A 19464-nucleotide genomic window follows, 5' to 3' on the forward strand; every position below is an offset into this window, starting at 1 on the left:
GAACAGAGAACACGTCGTGTCGCGTTAAATCGTGTTTCGCTAATCAACACAGTGTGATCTACGTAGTTTAACTCCGTGTGATTTTCTACTTTTTCAATGGTGTGGAATAGCGTGCGAATTCTCATCGAACTTCATCGGCAAGGGTTTCGCTTTTCGTCCAAAGCGAAACGAGCCGTCGTTTGGGGAAAAATGTCGTCGCTCCGCAAAGGGTTAACGGCACGCGAATAATTCAAAGGCTCCCTCGAACGATTCGCGTGAACCTCTAATCGAGGATAATCACGCAACGACAACGATCCGCGACAACGCGCGAGAACGTGGAACGAATGCTATCGCGAAGTATCGGAAACCGAAAGTGAAAGAGCGTAAAGGAGAGAATCGGCTGAGAAAAAAAAGATATTCTTACCTGACGTCGGAATCCCACACACGCGTTTACAGCTTCGTTGAGCGTACAGAGCCTTCCGTGTGGTAGCCTGCAGCCGTTACTTCTGCCACACGGATTTATCGTTCCGTAGGGTCCAATTAAGAGACTCACAATTAAACCCGAAAATAATTCAGTCCGAGCTAATCGGTCCTCCCATCCGTGGATACGTTCAATTTGGAACAGTTTACTTAGCACAGAGAAAACGCTAACACTGCAGTCACCGTAAATGGATGATCCTTAATTAACACGTGAAACCGGCTGCATACATCCGTGTTCCGGTTTACTCTTCTCCCATGGTCGATCATTCACCAGAATAACGCGATAAACGAGAAACTGAATCAGCGTCTTGATTCCGCGATTAAATACACCATGTATAAACCCGTATAAGCCCCATAACGGATCGTTCCTTGGAGAGACAAGCGGAAAGAGCTTCACCACGAAGAGAACGAAGCTTCTTTCTCTTCCGTGATATCGATCGTAGCCAATCGATTCCTCCACGTTCGAAACAGTTTCGTGCTTCTCCCTCGATGTTTTCCTTGTTCAGCGTCTCGTGCGTTTTCCCATCCTCTTTCCGACCAGTTCGTTGAACGATGCGTCGCGAACGTTTGTCCCCCCTTTAACAAACGTCGAATATTATGGAACGTGCGTGTACGATCGGACGAACAACGAAACGACGAGCAGAGGAAGAAAGGTGATAAGGGCGATTCTCTTTGATGGGGGGTGGGGGCGGGAATAAGAATGCGTTCTCGATATAAAGGCGCGCCAGGGAGTCGTTTCGAACGGAAACGAACGAGGGACGGAAGGAAATGTCCGGATTATCCGTCGACAAGATTCAGCTGGAAAATTCAGAGCGCGCGCGTCTGTGTCGGCTCTCGGTCGGTCGCGCGCGCGACTCGCACGAGCAACGCTTCTACGCGTCGTTCCACGCCGGCAATCTTCGAAAGATAATTGACGTAAAGCTCGGGGAGAGGCAATTTTAGCCGCGTACCGGGGATTCCTTCGGGTAAATAGGATCTCACGAAAGGATGGCGGCGACGTTTACCCTTTTCAAGCTTAAGAAAGCTGATTCTCCGGGCGGTCGTTCCACAAAGCCCGGGTCCCGGCTTGGGAATCGAGGAAACAGAGTTTCTCGTTAACGAAGTTTAGCTATTTTGACGGCAAGCGGCGATACCGGTCGGTTTCGAATTGATCTGTTTTTTCTTTCTTTTAGTTTCTTTCGAACGCATCGTAGGCGGCTTAATTGGATGGCTAGCAAGAGTTTCCTCCTTCTCCCCCTCTCCCTCTCCTCCCCGAATTTCCGAACGATTCGTTTCATCAACTTATACCAGATCTATGTTCAATTCGATCCGGCGTTTACCTCTTCGATAGAAACTCCAGCGGAAGAATCTTCGATCCATTTATTGGCTTCGCCTCTGAACAAATCCTCCGACCCTCTTCGCAAGCGGAACGCTTCGTATAACGAGAAAACAACGGAATTTCGCGGGCGAGTGGAAAACTTTTAATTAATCGAGGTTCGATCGCCGTTTACCGATAGATCGACCGGAATACAAGATACGTGTCCCTGTGTAAAACGAGCCTCGAGTTCTCGTTAAAATCGCCGGGGACAGCTATCAGACACCGTTCAACACCGACAGAAACTTTAATTCCTTCAAAGACCGAAGTATAAGTAGCTAACGAACAGCCAGCCGCCGGTGACTCGTTAACGATTAATACTCAGTGAACAGCCGTGGTCGTGTCCTCGAGTAACGTACCCTCGTCGACTCGAAACTTGCACGCGCGCGGGTTAATTTCCACCAATCTACCGGAAGAGTAAATTTACGTCTCGACAAACCGACTAACTACGATTCCAACAGATCGTCGTATGCAATTTGCAAGACGATGTTGATAACGGTCTATTTGTTTGCAATTAACGAAGTGGCACTAACATTCACAACGGGGTCGTAACGAAAAGGTCGATCCGTTGGATGGCTAATTAACCCCGAAGGTTGCACACTTCGTATCGGAGAAGTTGCAAACCTGATAGCTTCCTTCCAGAAACACTTCTCCGATAAGTCTTCCTACTTGCAACTTCCTCTGGAACAAAGGCATCTATTGTGCTTCGGCAGAAACGACTGTCACGGTATCCACGATCTTTCGAAAGTTTCTTCTCCTCTTCGAGGGGAACACTGAATCGGGACGTCGAACGAAACACGGAGACATGTGTATAGATATTAGCACTTCGAAGACGCGTTAATTACTGTGGCACACGGCGGTTCCGGTGACTCAAGATTGTCTTCCTCTGTACGACACGCACTTACGGTGGCCCTACGCTTCGCTGAATCTCGTCGACGAACGGAACGTCAGGATCGTCGTGCTCGTCGTCGTGATCCTTTCGTTGCCGTCGTCTTTGTCGGGGGAGAGGGGGCCCGTACGAGCGATAGAGGATCATGATACCAAGAGACAACTTCCGGAGATACGGATGAACGCGCGATACAGGAGCTCCTTCGAGAATTACTCTTCACAGGTATACTTTCACGGTTAATTGTAGTAAGAAAAAAATATGTAAAAGAATCAATGGAAAAACATAGAGACAGAGAGGGAGAGGGAAAGAAAGAGAGAGCTGGCCACTCGCGATTCTCGTCCTCGAGGGCGCCGGGACGTGTTTCGCGGTTTGAGAGGAGCGGACTGGTGCCGCCGCGTGGCCCCAAACCTCTGTTCCCGTAGCGCGTGCGCTCCGCATTCAACGGCACCCTCGCCGCGACGCCCTTCCGATGCTCACGCACTTCTACCTACGTCCAGCCACTGTGCACAATCGTTGTGCACCGTTCGCAACTGCACGCATCCGCTTCACACACGCTCCTATCATTCGATCTAGCAACGACGTTTAAAATTCCGGATTCAGCGAGTCCAGGATGGTCAATGGATTTTTCTCGATTTCAAGGGAGAATCGTTTCAATATACGGAGGATAATAGCAGTGGTTGCATAAAGCATGAAGCTTCGAAGCAAATTGAAGCTGTCGCGACAGTCTGTGGCGGGAATCAAGAGCGAAAGCTTAAAGTATGTCTGGCAGAGATAGCGGGTATTTCGCCGGGAATGCTGGTCTTGCGGTCTTCCTCGAGCTCCACAGCGACCCAACGTGACGCGTGTTTCCCCGACTAGCAAATTAGAAAATCAAATGCGATGATTCCGGATTCCCGACTACGAGGCGAAAGTGGGCGATGCATCGGAGTATGGAAGAAGGTTGAAAGATCTGGCGAAAATGCGGCGCGTATGACGTCTTGTTTGCAGGAGATACGTCTTGCGAGTTGTTATACGGTTGCCAGTCGGTACTTTGGCCCAGTTTCCACTTATTTTGGAGTCGATAAGAGGGTCTTGTGCTTTGATGAATGGACGGCGGATGAATTGGGGCATAGCTTTGAGTGAATCTCGCCGAATGAGGAAGGTGACATCGCTCGATGATTAATTCTAGCTTCGTTAAAAATGAACACACGTCGACTTGCAGCCGAAAAAAAGCTTTCAGTTTTTCTTAAACTTTACTTTATATAGAGGGCAAGGAAGAAAGGCTGCAGGAAAGCTGAATCATTTGCTTGGTTAACCTACGTTCGCGTTTATTACATTTAATTTCAGCTTCGTTAGGGAAAAGCACGCGAAAGATTGTGGCGGAACGAAATTTTTCGTTTTTCGTTTTTCTTTTTCATTTCGTGTATAAACCAAGAAATGAAAGCTGTAAGAAAGGTGAATCATTTGTTCAGTTAACCCACGTTTGAGTTTATTACATTTGATTCTAGCTTCGTCAAGGAAGAACACGTGACAAATTCTTCTCACTCGTTTTATTTTCTATAGAAGCCAAGGGAAACATAGGACTAAAATATGTGTATCACTTAATTAATTAGCCCACATATAGTTCGCTATATTTGTTACACTATATCTAAGCCTAGCTTTATTAAAGATGTACACACGTCGATGGACGCACAAAAATGTTAGTTTCTCTTTGGTTTTATATATGTAGACGAAAGGCCAAGAAAAGCATAGGCAAGGCGGATCATTTGCTCAGTTAACCCATGTTCATGTTCGCTATACAATTATGAAGCGCCCACTGCTTTACAACAGCTATTACGATCATTTTACGTCATCGTTATCCTTTACGCGGCTATTTGCCTCGTTAGAAGATCGCAGAAAAAATTTATGGAGCGCGTCGAGGGATATCGAAACCGAAACGTTTCCTTGTTAGCGTTTCATCAGATCCTTTGTCACGACCGTTTCGCAGATCGTGCATAACAATATGGCCAACGCTAATATATTTTTAACTCTCTGCGGCCAGAATTCCAGCTAACGTGATTTATTTGATCCGAGAAACGTTGGTACAAATAAGCCGCTTATTTGCCAAATCGGTTAACTCCGTGAGACAAAATGTAAAGAAAGTCAGAAAAATTATACAAGATAAGCATCGATCAAAGTGACTTGGCGTTAAAATATAAAAGATTTCCGAAAGTGAAGTTAGAACCAGTTTGATCTGTGAACAGTTTAGATATAGTTGATCATGAAAGTGTATGAATACGTATAGAAAGTTTTCATGCAAATGGTGAAATGCCAAATACGCTGGCACGATTTTTTCGGTTATACGAAGATATCCAGTTTACGAGATTATTAAGCAAGAACGTTGTATTCAAAAATATCTCCTTTCATCTCCAAGATATTGTCGTGTGATCGATTCATGTAACTTTTTTTTTGCCTTATACTCAGGAAGAGATCAAGCATGAAATAGGAAGACGAGGCCAAGGATTCTGATAATCAGCGACCTTTTTGATTCACCCCGCATTTAGAAACTCATAAAACAATTCATTCTAAGAAGGGATTTATCAATATCAACATCTACAGCGAAATTCAGAGGGTGAATTTCTTTTCGTAATTACTCTTTCGAGTAATCATACGGGCATAGATTGTTTCCGAAGATACCAGACTTTAGAATATTATATTTTAGAATTACGAAATGTAAACCTAACGTGATAACGTTTCTCGACCATAGAAAACAAATGATCGTAAATCTTTTCCTCGTGAATTCATCTTTGAATTAGCAAATTGACGGAAAGTAATGTTAAAATAGCCCTAAATGGAAGGAGTTGAAACGTTGAACAAACGGCAAACGCTCGAACAAGAGGTCATAGAATAATTCAGCCCGTAGCGAAGTTAACAGCTACTACAAATATAATTATTCATTCCTTCTAATACATCCTTTGTTCTTTAACTTCCACGAAACAATTGCTTTTCACCTTGCAATAATCGTTTAACTTTATGCTCACGAAACAATAGAGAACGGAATCAATTTATTTTATTTTATCCCTAGGGAAATTTTATTTCGCCCCTCAAAGTATACATGCGAAGTAGGGAGCCAAAGAGGAAGTTTCGCGTTTCACAAAGAAATAATAATCGTTGTTGGGAATTTTTTGTTGGAATTTAACGACGTCACTTGTCATTTTGGAGGTTTTGTGTCGTCGAGGAACGGGGACATGCTTATTTAATCAAGATTCTCAATCGATGCTAATTCCTTATCGCTCCGATTGCCTCGGTGTCGACTCGTTTACGTCCGGTTGGCCTGTGCAGTCGGAATCTTGGCAGTCGCCTCCGAAACACATAGGTAGCTTCTCCTTACGCGTAGGACACGGCACTCTGTCTGGCATCATGGCGCCTGATAAGAAAAATTGTTTAGACTATCGTAGGAACGTTGTATTTCAGATTGGCTTTTACTCAATATATCACAGTATAGTATAGCCTATAGAGAATATCTGTCATATATGGGAATTGATTGTTTATTTATATATCGTTGCGCCACAAATTTGGCTATTCACGTGTATATCGAATTCATTAACTGCGATTATTTTAATTGGAACTATCCATCGGGTCTTTTACCATTGACTATTTTAACCGCGGCTATTTCACTTGTTTATTCATTTTGACGGCACATTTTCTATTACGGCGTTGAGCATATAAATTCTTTACAGTCCAACGTTCCAGACGAGGACTGATCATTTTCTAGCGGCGTGTCAGGTTTTATCCCATTCTTCCGTAAGTGCCCTTATGAACAGGTGTCACTCGTTGTTCGTACGAACTCCCATTTTCACTCTACATATATACAATTGCTACGTATAATTCAAAGAATTCTTTTCTCACTGATCGATCGCAATCGTGACTGATACGATTTGATTGATACGATGAAAAAGGCGGACCGATATTAATCGATTAGCGATTCGACGACGTTCCAGTTAACTCAGCCGGCTCGATACTCCGCGTAAATCGATTCCGGTTCCTTCAAGCTTTTGTCGAATTGACTCGGACATCGTGATGATTCGCGTAACTCCATTATCCCGGTGGCTAACTCGCGAACAGCTTGTTCAAAAGCTCGTTTGAATTAACATCTTGGCATCGGTGTCGACGAGCCTATCGGAGTTGCATAGCGCGCGAATTAATTCCTCCCTTTCCGGTGCTCCGATGTTATCGCTACGACGTTCCGTGAGCAAACTTAAACAGCCTCGAGCTTTCTCCATAGGAATACAAAAGAAGCTGAGAAAACTTTCGACTCCGGCTGAGAGATTCCACAGTTGATTTTAATTGTAAAAAGGGATGGGAACGAAAATGTATGTTTGAAGTGGCAGACCGGCGACCTAGAAACTTGGTTTCTTCTCCAAGAAACCGTGTCAGAGTCACTTGTACGTTCTCTGAGAATTGCAGACAATTTTTGATACTAAGTCTTTGATCCTTATAAAACCAGGTTCTTCGCAAAAAGACGGCATGAACGTAAGGGAAAAGCTAATTTCCCCTTGGGTCCACCTGCGAACTATGCCTCTAGAAGGTCGTCTCCGAAAACGACGAAATGCTCAATTAGGAACATGATTTTGGCCAACGATTCCTCCGAATTTCGGCCAGAGAGACGGGCATTAACGGTGAATTTGTTGCAAATGTTACGGCACTTACCGGGCATTCCGACGGGATAACTCGCCATCGCCGGCTGGCCATAATCGTAGCCATAAGTGGGCACAGGTTTTTCAACCGGTCGATACCGAGTTTCCGATTCAGGGGCGCAGCAGTTTCCAACGCGGTTGCAGCACACTCCATCGCAGCAGGTCCGCCTCCATGAACAGCAACTTCTGCTGGCGACATCGGACGGCCTATCGTAAATAGCGAATGTTTCTATTATCTAGGAACCAGTTTTTCCGCGTGGAAATGTCGCCCAATATGGAAACGTTCTACGTAAAATTCGTTTTACGAGGAAACTTGGGAAGAATTGGGAAGAATTATAACGAAAACGATCCTTGTCAAAGTTGTGGATTTTTTTATGTAAATTATGATGCGTTATGGTAAAAAGAAACGAGAAGAACAACATGCGGAATCCGTGTTACGAAAAATGATCCGTGACCTAAGTTATCGTAAGAATAAAAATTCTCGTGCGTTTCTTTGTGTGTTCGAACGATTAAAAGGATAGGATCTAAATAGCGGTTTGTTTGATAGTTTGAACACTGTAATATTACTTCATTTTGGATATTTTATATATTTTTCCGTATTGTGTTCATCCTGTACATGTTTGAATATTTTAATTCTTCACGAACGTATAAGTATCCATTCTATAATATAAGTATACATTCCATAAGTATACATTCTATAATAAAAATTAGATCAAGGATCACTTTTGTTAGGAACCCTCAAATTGTAAGGAGAAGTAATCTCACGATCGAGGTGCCATGAGATTTCTTGGTGGCATCACGCTATTTCTTGGTGGTGTCACGCTGCTGATAGCTGGTCTGTCCCTTTCATAATATGTCGTGGTATCCGGCCCTTCCAGCAGCGGTTTGAAAGTTCTGAAAATTTAAAAACGATTTACGATTTTCCAACAGAATGACACATCGTAAAAATCGTCAATTTTGAAACATTTATTAAAAATTAATTCTAAGTTTTAACGTAACGAATAACTGGAAGTCACCCAAAAGTCCGAGGGCATGAGTAATAATGAAATAAATCAAATAAAATGATCGCATCGCTGCTCTACCAAATCGCCCATATATTTTATAAAAGAAAAAAAGTATACCTGCAGTGGTCACACATTATACTCGAAGAATTTGGAGGTTCCCTAAAATCTCAATGACACGTGCTGCCGGATAATTTCGATAGTAGTAGACTGCGTATGTTTGTACAAATTCATATTTTTATTAACTATAACTATAGAATTTAGACATATATATATATATATATATATATATATCACTTCGCTTTAGATACTTTATACATTTTTACATATTGCTTCTATTGCGTTTAATTTTCTATCTTCCAATTTTCCACACATGCATAAAAATCCCCAGTCTACTCACGCGTATAAGGTTAACTTTCGATAGTAACAGGGATACACATAATCGTAAATACATATATCAAGACATCGTTTATTGTTGAAGAAGTGATATTACATTGGCCGGTATAGAGAGTCAGAATTTTTTTATTTTTCTACAGGGAGACATCATTTACGATCTGCGCAACATTTCGAGGGAGCTTCCGGTTCCTTCTGCTTCGCTTTATCCTTGCAACAGCCGGACATGCAACACCCACCGGCTGCCTCTCTCGCTCTGAAAAACGACATGAATTTGCATCTTATTTCCCTCGGAATGGTAGAATTCTTAAAGTCAAAAGATGTCCTAATTCCAATAAATTCGCAATAAACCTCCCCCGCTGCTTTTTTTTTATTTATTTATTTTTTATGCTACGGTTTCGCTTACCCGACATTTTCGAATTGCGAAAGTATATTTATAGTTTGTTACGTGAAGTACTTTCTGTCGATTCGTGTATCCGGGTGGAAAAAATTTACGATGGTTCGTCGCGTAAATTCAATGATTCCCTTTGGAACTATTACCGTGTACCTATATGGCCGCCGAGCCCGTCGCTTAACGCTTATAATGTTTACCGGTTGGCTCTTCCACTCTGAAGCCAGCTCTTTCTTAAAGACTTCCTTAGGAAGAAAACTCGGTTAGTTTTCTTGGCCACAGCATAATTTCTCCTTCGGTGGTGGCGATATACCTCCGGTACAACACCCTCCTTCCTCCTGCGGTCCCGCGCAGCATTTAGCCCCGCAACATCCGCCGACTGTCTTTTTCTCTCTGCACATTCAGTCGGGTAATTCGATTAAACGCACGACTTAAGTGTCCGATTAAACCACCGCTCTGCTGCCCCGAACTTCATTCTGTTTTTTAACCTATTTCATTCTTAAGATTCTAGATCTCATCTTTTTTTTTTTTTTTTGTTCCTTCAACTTTAATTTTCTCATGCTGGCGGCCATACAGGAAGTATTCATATAATATCGGAAGTACGATAAAATGTTGAAAATACTAATGGCTGCGATAACGATTAATAAATGAGACTTTCGATAATCGAACTAATCAATTTCGTTTTACACGAGGACCTTAATTTCAGTAATCAGGTACATAATTAATATTCAACGTTTTAACGATTTAATCGAAGGACTTGTTTTCAATAATGTAAGTGATACAAATAATTGGAAATTTCAAGCCATATTTTGCAAAATAACGTTTGTAATTGTCATCTTTCTGTGCGTTTCAATTTATGAAGTTAATCAGCGTGGCTCCTGAGCGTATAAAAGATACTAACAGATTGCGGATGTTTATGCAAATTCTTACGGAGAATATGGAAATAGTAATTGAATAATAGTAATTTTAAAAAATGGGACCTGAATAGAGGTTTCTTTCGCTTGATATCTCATACTACAGAAGTGTATATTTCCAAAATGTTACGATTCAACATAATTCAACCCTGTGCTAGAAAAACATCAAAACCATAGTATCAGAGGGAAATTTCAAAAACTACGAAAATTACGAGAATAATGTTCGATCATTGGTTGCGACAGTGTATTCTTCCCGTGAACATTGTGTGAAAAAAATAATTTTTTATAAGCTTCCAAATAAATTTTCGTTTTTGTTGAAAAGCTCGTTAGAGTTGTGTCACTTTTGAAATATAGTACGCGCGAGATATATATTCGTATTATCTACGTTCCGTACATTTCTACATCTCTAAATTTCCCATAAACACTCGCATTCTAGGAATAGCTACATTTTAAAAACTATTACGCATATTAATAGAAAATATAGACATCGTACTTCTTCGAGCAACATCCACCGAAATCCTTTTCCTTGGCCTCGCCGTTCTTCTTCTCGCCGCTGTGAACGTAACACACGAAAGTTTATTGCAACACGGGACTTTTGAACGATCAAAGAATCTTAGAAAGATATATATGTATACTAACTGGTCGCATTTGCACGTCACTTGTCCTGCGTATCCCTTCTGGCTCGTAACTTTTCTGTAGGACGAAAAGAAGCAGCTTAACTTTTTAGTTTTTACGCATTAAGCGGCTCTAAACAAATTCAGTCACTCTTAGAAATTCAGAATGCAAGATAAGAGCCGACAATACTTATGAAATCACCCCAATAGGCTTACGATCATCTTTCGATTAATTTTTCGAGACTTACGCGCAATGATCGCACATGATGGATTCGTTTGGTTTTCAAGACAAACTAAAGAAGATGACGAATTTGTGGAATAAGCCGTGAATTTTGAAGGTTTTGCGGGAAAAAGTCCAACCGCATATCGTAACACGAACAAACGCACTGCCGATCGAGCCTCTTCATCTTTTTCTGTTGGCAATCTGCTCGCCAATTGGCAGCCGCTCGGTTTCGTCCCGGGTCACGTGCTCCACTCGAACGAACCTCCGCAATCAATTCAATTAAAATTGTCGCACAGCGAAAAATTTGTATTGCTAAGCAAATACATCGTACGCGTTTCACGGAAATCAGCTACCTCGGGATAAGAGGCAATCACATTTACCATATGACATATTTTATCTTCGAATACGGGTGAAAAATGCATTTTGTCGAATCGATATAAAAATCGATGATCTTTCTCGAGGTCTCAAAATATGTAAATGCTGAAAGAGAATCATCGAATGGCGGTACGTGGAGTTGTCGTTGAACCATGCGACGGTGTACTTGAATCAATTTTCGGTGGATGTAGATGATATTTTCGGTATTACTGGGACGGTTCTGTGTATGCACGAACCCTTTGGTGAAGTATAGTTCTCGAGGATCTTGCGGTGCATACGTATATTCCGTGTCCTATACAGGATGTCCTAATATTTAACAGTCAGACTTTGTCAGTAGGGTAGATTACGGTTATTTGAGTGAAGCTAACAAGGAAAGCTCAGGATTAAAATTCGGCTGAGAATTTAGATGGAGGATTTTGGATGGAAGATTTTGGATGGAGGTGTTTTATACATTTTCGAGAATCGTTTGTTGACTAGTATTTTCTCCTAACGCGTTAAAAAACGTTCTATTTTTATTAATAAATATTTTCCCATCGGATTCCCATAAGGGGGTCGGATATTGGAGGATGGTTTCATCCCTTAAACTTGAGGTGTCGCAAGTAAAAAGAAGCGCGTTTTTGACTGTTATTTAAGCCTACAACATTTCATCCAAATCGGAACAAAATTGCGGTTCTTGCTCGTAAATAAGTAACTTACTTCGTGATCCGGCAAATTCGGTTATGAACAATCGTTAAGCTCATTATTACTGACGTGATGAACGATGTTATCGTTATAATTATTTTATTACAGCCATAATTATTTACGAGGATATAATTCCTATCGATCAAAACGAAAGAAACTTGTTCAATGTTAATATCATCAGTGGTAATTATCATACTTGAGCCTGTGTATACATAGCGTGTGTATATTTTACTTTATTCTTGAAAGGTAAAGAATAAACGTACAAAGTTTGGCTGTTAAGACCTAGGACACCTTATGTAGCCCGATATGAACATTTTCGAACAGCTGACTGCCGCGACTTTCATCCCTGAGAACCAGGTCACAAGGTTGAACCATTCGGTGTGAACCACTTGAGCGAATCTATTATTAAATTGCTTTTCACGGACCGATGAAATCTTTCGTAGGAAGAAAAGATACGTGTATGTCAGGTGAACATCTTCTGGGAAACGTGACTTTTAAGAAATCGATGGAAATTCGTAATTTACGAATCGTCGTTCGAACGCAATAAAATATTTTAATTACACGCATTGAATTGAAGATATACGTACGTATACACGTGTGTATATAAACCTTTGTACGTGTGTACATGTATATTATTTTCCAGTTGGAATATGGTCGGATGAGAGGTAGAATGTTACGATATCGGGAAAGTGCAGCGAAACGTTTATAACAGATGGAATGAAACACGCGAAATAGCCGGCATGAGTGGAACCAAGTGGAAATACGAGCTCGACAAAAAGAGGCAATTACATTTTCGATGGTTTGCAGAGGTTGAATGAACGAGAGGGCATGAGTTTATGGGCATCGTTCGACGAACTTGAGAATTTCGTCGTTAAGTTTATGGCCCTATTTTCGGGAGCCGGTATCAGGTAAAATTCGCCTTGAACAATTTATGAACATTCACCCTGTCGTAATCGCGGTTGATTTGACAGATTAAATATTTTTAGACACATTGTACAGTTTGTCGACGTAGAGTAGCGAATGATGCTGTTAGTATACTAAATCCTTATGTATTCATCGCTTGAGATTGAAAACGGGGAAAAAATGGGAGAGAAGAGGAGTGGCAAGAAGGTGTGGGAAGGGTAGGAAAGAAAAAAGGAGGGAAAGAGAAGGAAGAAAGATGGAAGGGTGAAGAGCAAAAGAAGGAAACAAGAGGAAAAAGGATAAGAGAGAGCTAGAGGAAAAAAGGGAGGAATGGAAATGAGGTGTAACAAGGAATGGAAAAGGAAAGAAACTAATGGTAGGAGGGTCGAAAATAGAAATGAAAGGGAGAAAAACAAAATGGGACAAGGGAAGAAAGGGAAGAGATGGAAGAAAAAGGAAGGGTGGCAGCGACTAAGAAAGAGAAGAATAGCAGAGACTAAGAAAAAGGAAAAAGGAGGAAGCGGCGGAGAGAATCCGCTAAAATAACAGTATATGTATGTTTGATCCTGCTTCTGTATGACAATGAATCGCGCTCCTTTATACGACACACCGAAACAAAACCAACAAATGCGTCTCAAAAAATCCCTAAACGAAAATATCCATAAAGTTACTTCTAAATCTTGGTGGATTCTAAAACGCTAGAATCCTGTGAATGGGAACTTTAGATGGCGCAAAATTAATGTTCACGATTTCCGACGTGAAAATGTATATAACACGGATATACAAGCCCGTGCACATAGCAGGGTTTCTTCTTTCCGTTTCTCCTGGTTGTAAATTGCACGAATTATCGTCGCTTCATCGGACAACTCGCGAAACCGAATGTCTCAACAATTAGAAAACATTGGGTCGAACTTTGCTTTTACCATCGTCGTTGATCTCGAGTGGCGCGCGGATCGACTGTTTTCTCATAAATAAATTCACCGACCCCCTTTTCGGAGAATTTGTTTTAACAACGTTTTAAGAATACTCGTAAAATTTTCTTTAGAGTTTAGAGGGAAGAATCGTGAATGTTCGGCCCCTCGTTTTATCGATACTTGTGTATCGTAGCCGGGTTATAATAAGCGAAATATTCTGGAAATTTTGGAGCTCTCGTTCGGGAAATGAGGTAAACACGGTAATCGTGCTAGGATTAGATGGTCGTTCGTCATTAAGGGCGGCGGCTTAATGAGGCGTGGTCCCTTCATTAATAAAGTTTAAATTGAGCGTTGTAGTTGAGAAAAATTGTTAGGCAGTTAATTACCGGCGTGATAAAAGGACAGTCGCGTCCAGCGAGATTGAGAAACTTCCCGTACAATGGGGAGAATTTCATTTTCCCCTTCATTTTCCCCGACGATCTTCGACGTGGTCTTCCGCTGAATTACCTTCGAAGACACGTCGAACCTCCTCGAACTAAAATAATCTAGCCGATCGTAGTTGAAGACAGAAACTTCACTTTTCTATCTTTTTCCGACGAATGCGCTTCGTTTCCGCAGGATCAAAGTGTCAACTGATTATTTTGCGCTCTGTTAAATATTTGTAGACAAATGTATCGATGGAAAATGTTTACAATTGCACGAATGACGCCTACGGGCGGTTTTGGTTTACGTCAAATGATTCGACTCCGGTTCAAACGTAACCGATAATCGAACGGATTGCCATCCAAGTGTGATTAAACACGTGTCATCGGTGTAGATACATCATGATGTACTTCCACCGCGGGCAATTGACAAATGCATAATATTCGCATGAATGAAAAATCGAAATTCATTACAAGAATCGGGGTCGCACATGCCATACTGCGTTTCGCTCATTAATTAATGAATCGTGTTTTTATCCAATTAGAATTAAATTCTAGTAAGTTACAAAGTGAGAAAAAGAGAAAGAAATTTGAACGTATATTTATCATGGAAATATTCGAACATTTGTGAAATCATATTATGATTATTATATGTTATACAAAATATATCAAAATTTCATTAGCACGAGTAACGAGACACGAGTAGCATGCACTGTATTTGGTAAAGGTTAAAACAAAACTGAAAATGTAGATATAGATATATATATCGAAGTTACAAGATAGTTATTACAAACATATTATACATTTCACAATGTTTGCTAAAGTATTTGAACAGTTAAATATGTATTACATTAATAAACCTCAATGTTTTATAGAACAATCCTTAACAGCAATTGCTCGTTTAAGAGGATTATTTATATTATAAACTATTTTTCTCTTCTTTTTTTTTTTTTTTTTTACTTGAGAGACAAATCTGATACATATCAAGAATCGGTAGAGTGACATACAAATATTTATTCTTTAGATATACGACCCTAACCGGCACCATTAACCAAGTCAAGAAAATCCCTGATTCGTTCTTTCGCCACATTTTTACCTGCTGTTAGCTCCACGTCCCTTGCTTTTTCACCACAGTCGATTAGTCAATAGGAACCTTTCTGTAATTAGCCAAGACCAAACAAAAACACGTTGATCCATTCCTATCATTTTTTATTTTCACTTCCCTAAAGGTTCGTACACACATACCAACACACAGTAATTGTTGCGTAAAGTACAATAAATCTTCAAGATGTTGAGAAAATTGCATTTAGTATATCTTATATTAGTATGTCTTCCGTGACGTATATTTTCAGATTGATTTTAATACCAGCGCGATCATGATATTCGAAGCTCATTACGGTATTATTGAAATTTCAAAAGGTTTCATATAACACAGACATAATATATTCATAAAAGCTGTCCATGGCAAGTATTCGAATACTTTCATGAGTCACTGTCTAGTGGCGAAACTAGATAACGATACGAATCTTGCTTGATTTTCCTACTCCATCTTCAACGTACATACATGTACATTTGTAGATACATTTGTACATACTCTCCTTCCAGTTGTAGAACAGGACTAAGGGCAGAACAGGAGTCCGATATATGATTTGCCCGACCTTTACGGAAAATTTGAAACTCAGAAAATACACAAAACGTGCATAATATGTAGGAGTATATAAATTATGCCAAAAACAGAGTACATACTCTCGTTCTAATTCTAGAACAGCACTAGAAACATACAAAGTCCGATATATGATCTGCTCGACCTTCCTAGACAATTTGAAACTGAGAAAATACACAAAATGTGCATAATATGTAGGGATATATAGATCATGCAAAAAATAGGCTATTTATTATAATATCTAGTAAGCGAAGTAGATCTCTTCCTAGATTCCATTTCCTTCTTTTTAATCGTGATTACAAAAATATAATCTTGTATAAATATCTGCAATGTAGAGACACAGAAACAAATTGCAGAAACAAATTAAACAAAGTACGTCGTGAATGGTCTAAAAGTCGATGTGAACTTCAAGTTAAAACAAACATGAAAAGATATTGAGAACGTTGACGCCTCTGCTATTGCAAGTTTTGAGCACGCAAACAGAATTTGTATATTTAATAAGAGAAAAACGTTTGGATTTATTGAATTCTTTATGAAAATCGTCAAAAGAAACGCTTTGATTTTATTCCATTGATACGGGATGATACTTCGTGATAATTAAAGAATGTAGCTGATAAAAGCCATCTGAAACCATCAGAAATAATAGAGGGCATTTCAAAGAGCAATATAAAAATGGTAGAAAAGGGCATCGCAATAAGATTAACGGCACAAAAAGGGACAATAAACTCATGATTTGCAAAGGGCAGAAAAAGGAAGAAATTAGACGGTGAGCAAAATTAAATGACCGTGATTAAACGATCAATTAGTCTTAACGACATACACATGCACACATAGATGGACGGTGGGTCCGGACAGCGCTGAGAAAATGTCAGGCAATCGACGTAGTCGGGCGCGGCACATGAATTTATCGCGGAGTAAAAAGTGTGAACACATTGTTGGAAAGGCGCCAGGTAACGCCACCATCCCCGAATCGCCGGCGAATCGAATACCATGCTCCATTCTGACCGGCCATAAATTCCTTTTTTTCTAATTCCGTTCTTCGTACAAAGCAGGTTTACGACCAGACGTGACGCGTTCACCGTGTCACGGAAAGTTTCGCTCGACTTTTTCGCAGCTAATTGCAGGCTAGCGATTTCTTGACCATCTGCGGGACACGTAGTACGACGTATACTTCTTTCTTATCGATAACCAACCAGCCATAAATCATTATCAGACCGATAATTCTACTTTTCCTTTCTGGTAATCAAGGGGAACTTGGGAGGTAATTTCAGATGACTATTTTTTCGAGTAGCTATTAGCTATCGTATGTTATATCGTTACTTCGCGAGTAGCGATAAACTATTCGAGAAAACAAAGATGATTGGAGAACGCTGCAGCGAACGATAAACTATGGTGCATTGATTCCATTCTTTTCGAATTACAGCGAAAATACGCTCATCAACTCGCAACGATCGATCCTTCGGGCGAAATGCTCGCGGTCCGAAACTTGAACATTTTCTGACGTTCCCAGGAACGATTATAATTTTCAGTAGCCATCGTAGCTGTAGCAACCACATCTTGGACAGTTGCAGAATTTCGCAGTTTGGGGATTCCCTCAGGACACTCCGATACATGGTCTTTCAAATATTGAGCGTAATTCCCTTAGAATCGGGGATTATTTCTCTCGATTCCGTAAACATTGATCCATCTTAATCGGCACGCCTGACCAAATCTTCGTCAACGTTTGCTATCAAGAATCCCTCGGTGATGCACGGAAAGCTGTTTTAGAGAATCATGACTATCGGATTCTGTCCTTTGATCGATCGTGTTTAACGACTGGGCTGGTTCTCGCGGGCGTCCAGAAGATGTTTTAAATAGCCGGTTACTGCGAAGTTTCTGCACTCTCACGGCCAACGACAGAGATAAACGGCGCCTTAATGCAACGTCATCGACTACCGACAGAAAACTCGGATATACCTGATGGGAGCGATGTGGCAAGGTTGATACAATTGGTCGATCGTTAAAGATTACAATCTTCGTTTAGCACAACGAGTAATTAGTTCTTGGATGTACTTAGGGCTTGCAAGAAGCAACCGTTCTTTCTTCCTTCGCAGAATTTCCAATTCATATTTTAAAAGTTTCGATTTTATGACTCGTCGGTTGAAATTCACTGCCGACTATTATAGACATTGGTTTCAAAAAAACTGATGCAGATTGCAAATGTGCGCGTAGGGAATAATAGTTCTAGCTGCAGCTACAGTGGCTACACAAAGTATCGTTACATACTCTTACTTTCTAACGAAAGGCTTTTTTATGGAGTTGTACGTTTCATTTTTGAAGTATCAGACTTCTTCAAATCATACAATAGTACTATCAAATGATACAAAATTTAAGAAACGTAATTGACGAGGATTTTTCAGTATTTCACGTTTTATTTTTAAATCTTACTGTATCACTTCCACCAAATATACGTTTCTCTCCGGTCGCTCGAATTTTCGAGCAGAGTCGAACAAAATTTTTTTCGGGTTTATGCCACAGACATCTGGATAAAAGGATAACGGAACGGCGGGTATGAAGGGAAATGGCCGAACGCTCCTTTTCTCGACGACCGTGCACCGTCGAGCCGGAAAATTCGGTGAGCTCGGATTAATCCGGCCAACGAGGATTAGCGGCTAGATCCCTTAGATCACAGGGTTAGCTCGCCACCTAACTGTCTTTCTCGTACCGTCGCTTTAATAACGGTATTTTATAAAGCAGACTCAATGTATCTGAAGCTGTGAACCTATCTGCAATCTTACATTCCGGGCGCAACCCCTGCAGGCTCCAGCTTGATTTTTCCGCAGTATTTTACACTCTACCCACGCAGAACTTGCAATTTTCTGAATATGACGCGCGAGAGACAATAAACGGCTCACGTTGGAAAATTCGCTTATTTTTCCGACGTTTATCAACATTGACTGGGAAAGTTATATCGTTGTTCATGAAGCGAACGATTGACATTCCCTTGAACGCTTCTTCTTTTTCATAGTCGTTGTAAGTAGAATTTATCGTATTTATTGTACGATTTTCAAATTTCGAGACTTAAACTCTCAATCCATTAAGAACCAAGCACACGCACAAAATAGTTCGCAATGTTATAAATACTCCAATTAAAATTTGATAAAATCGTAGAATTGAAATTGAACGAATAGCGACGAAACAAAAATATTTCGATAATTAAAATACTATAAAATAGATATCGATAAAAATTTACAAACGAGATTTTGCGTTGACGCTTAATCCGTAAAAGAAAATGAGATTGGAGCATAAAGGTTCGAAATCCATAGTAGGATTAATTTAAGCACAAAATCGATATTTCTACCTTTTATAGCGACCGCTGTTCTATTTTCCTCCATTAATTGCCGAAAAATAAATTGTTTTGTCAAAGTTAGAGACCTGGACTCGACGAAGAGTTCAAAATCACGACCCCACAATGAAGGAAAGATAATCCCGAGAACTGTTAAGGAGTGTGCCCTGTAACTGTACACGTACGCAACATCCTCCGGAAAGGAACATTCAAATCGTCCCGTTGAAAAGCCCAATAGAAGAGAAGAAACAGGAGGACGCGTCGACTGGTGCATCATTATCTTTCGTC

General features: G+C 40.6%; 3 protein-coding genes across 8 annotated transcripts in view; all 3 read right to left on the bottom strand.

The window, feature by feature from the left end:
- LOC122575345 (dopamine receptor 2) overlaps positions 1-3089 on the bottom strand; it is an 81740-nt gene extending 78651 nt beyond the window's left edge. For 2 of the 6 annotated variants that reach the window (XR_006319408.1, XM_043744136.1), the window contains exon 1: positions 404-3089. The gene's annotated coding sequence lies outside the window, so the exon portion shown is untranslated. The remainder of the gene's footprint in view (positions 1-403) is intronic. The other 4 variants (XM_043744137.1, XM_043744141.1, XM_043744139.1 and 1 more) reach the window with 4 other exon arrangements.
- Positions 3090-5947: 2858 nt separating this feature from the next.
- Positions 5948-8495, bottom strand: LOC122575613. Its single transcript, XM_043744777.1, has 4 exons — positions 8479-8495; positions 8123-8251; positions 7371-7564; positions 5948-6087 (listed from the first exon to the last, which is right to left on the bottom strand). The coding sequence occupies exons 1-4, from the start codon at positions 8493-8495 to the stop codon at positions 5948-5950; spliced, it is 480 nt and encodes a 159-aa protein (XP_043600712.1).
- Positions 8496-8825: 330 nt separating this feature from the next.
- On the bottom strand, positions 8826-11057 carry LOC122575429. Its single transcript, XM_043744320.1, has 4 exons — positions 10919-11057; positions 10696-10749; positions 10550-10609; positions 8826-9007 (listed from the first exon to the last, which is right to left on the bottom strand). The coding sequence occupies exons 1-4, from the start codon at positions 10933-10935 to the stop codon at positions 8902-8904; spliced, it is 237 nt and encodes a 78-aa protein (XP_043600255.1). The 5' UTR covers positions 10936-11057; the 3' UTR covers positions 8826-8901.
- Between the last annotated feature and the right edge of the window lie 8407 nt (positions 11058-19464).

This window comes from Bombus pyrosoma, linkage group LG15 (assembly GCF_014825855.1).
Source record: "Bombus pyrosoma isolate SC7728 linkage group LG15, ASM1482585v1, whole genome shotgun sequence".
Lineage (NCBI taxonomy): Eukaryota > Metazoa > Arthropoda > Insecta > Hymenoptera > Apidae > Bombus > Bombus pyrosoma.

What these genes read in the sequence shown, in the direction of transcription:
- LOC122575613 (XM_043744777.1), bottom strand. An exon ending in AATCTCATGGCACCTCGATC is followed by an intron (nt 7,565 to 8,122) that starts GTGAGATTACTT and finishes TATTTACGATAG; the next exon opens with GCCGTCCGATGTCGCCAGCA. An exon ending in TTATCCCGTCGGAATGCCCG is followed by an intron (nt 6,088 to 7,370) that starts GTAAGTGCCGTA and finishes TTTTCTTATCAG; the next exon opens with GCGCCATGATGCCAGACAGA.
- LOC122575429 (XM_043744320.1), bottom strand. An exon ending in GTGACGTGCAAATGCGACCA is followed by an intron (nt 10,610 to 10,695) that starts GTTAGTATACAT and finishes TTACGTTCACAG; the next exon opens with CGGCGAGAAGAAGAACGGCG. An exon ending in GGTGGATGTTGCTCGAAGAA is followed by an intron (nt 9,008 to 10,549) that starts GTACGATGTCTA and finishes GTCGTTTTTCAG; the next exon opens with AGCGAGAGAGGCAGCCGGTG.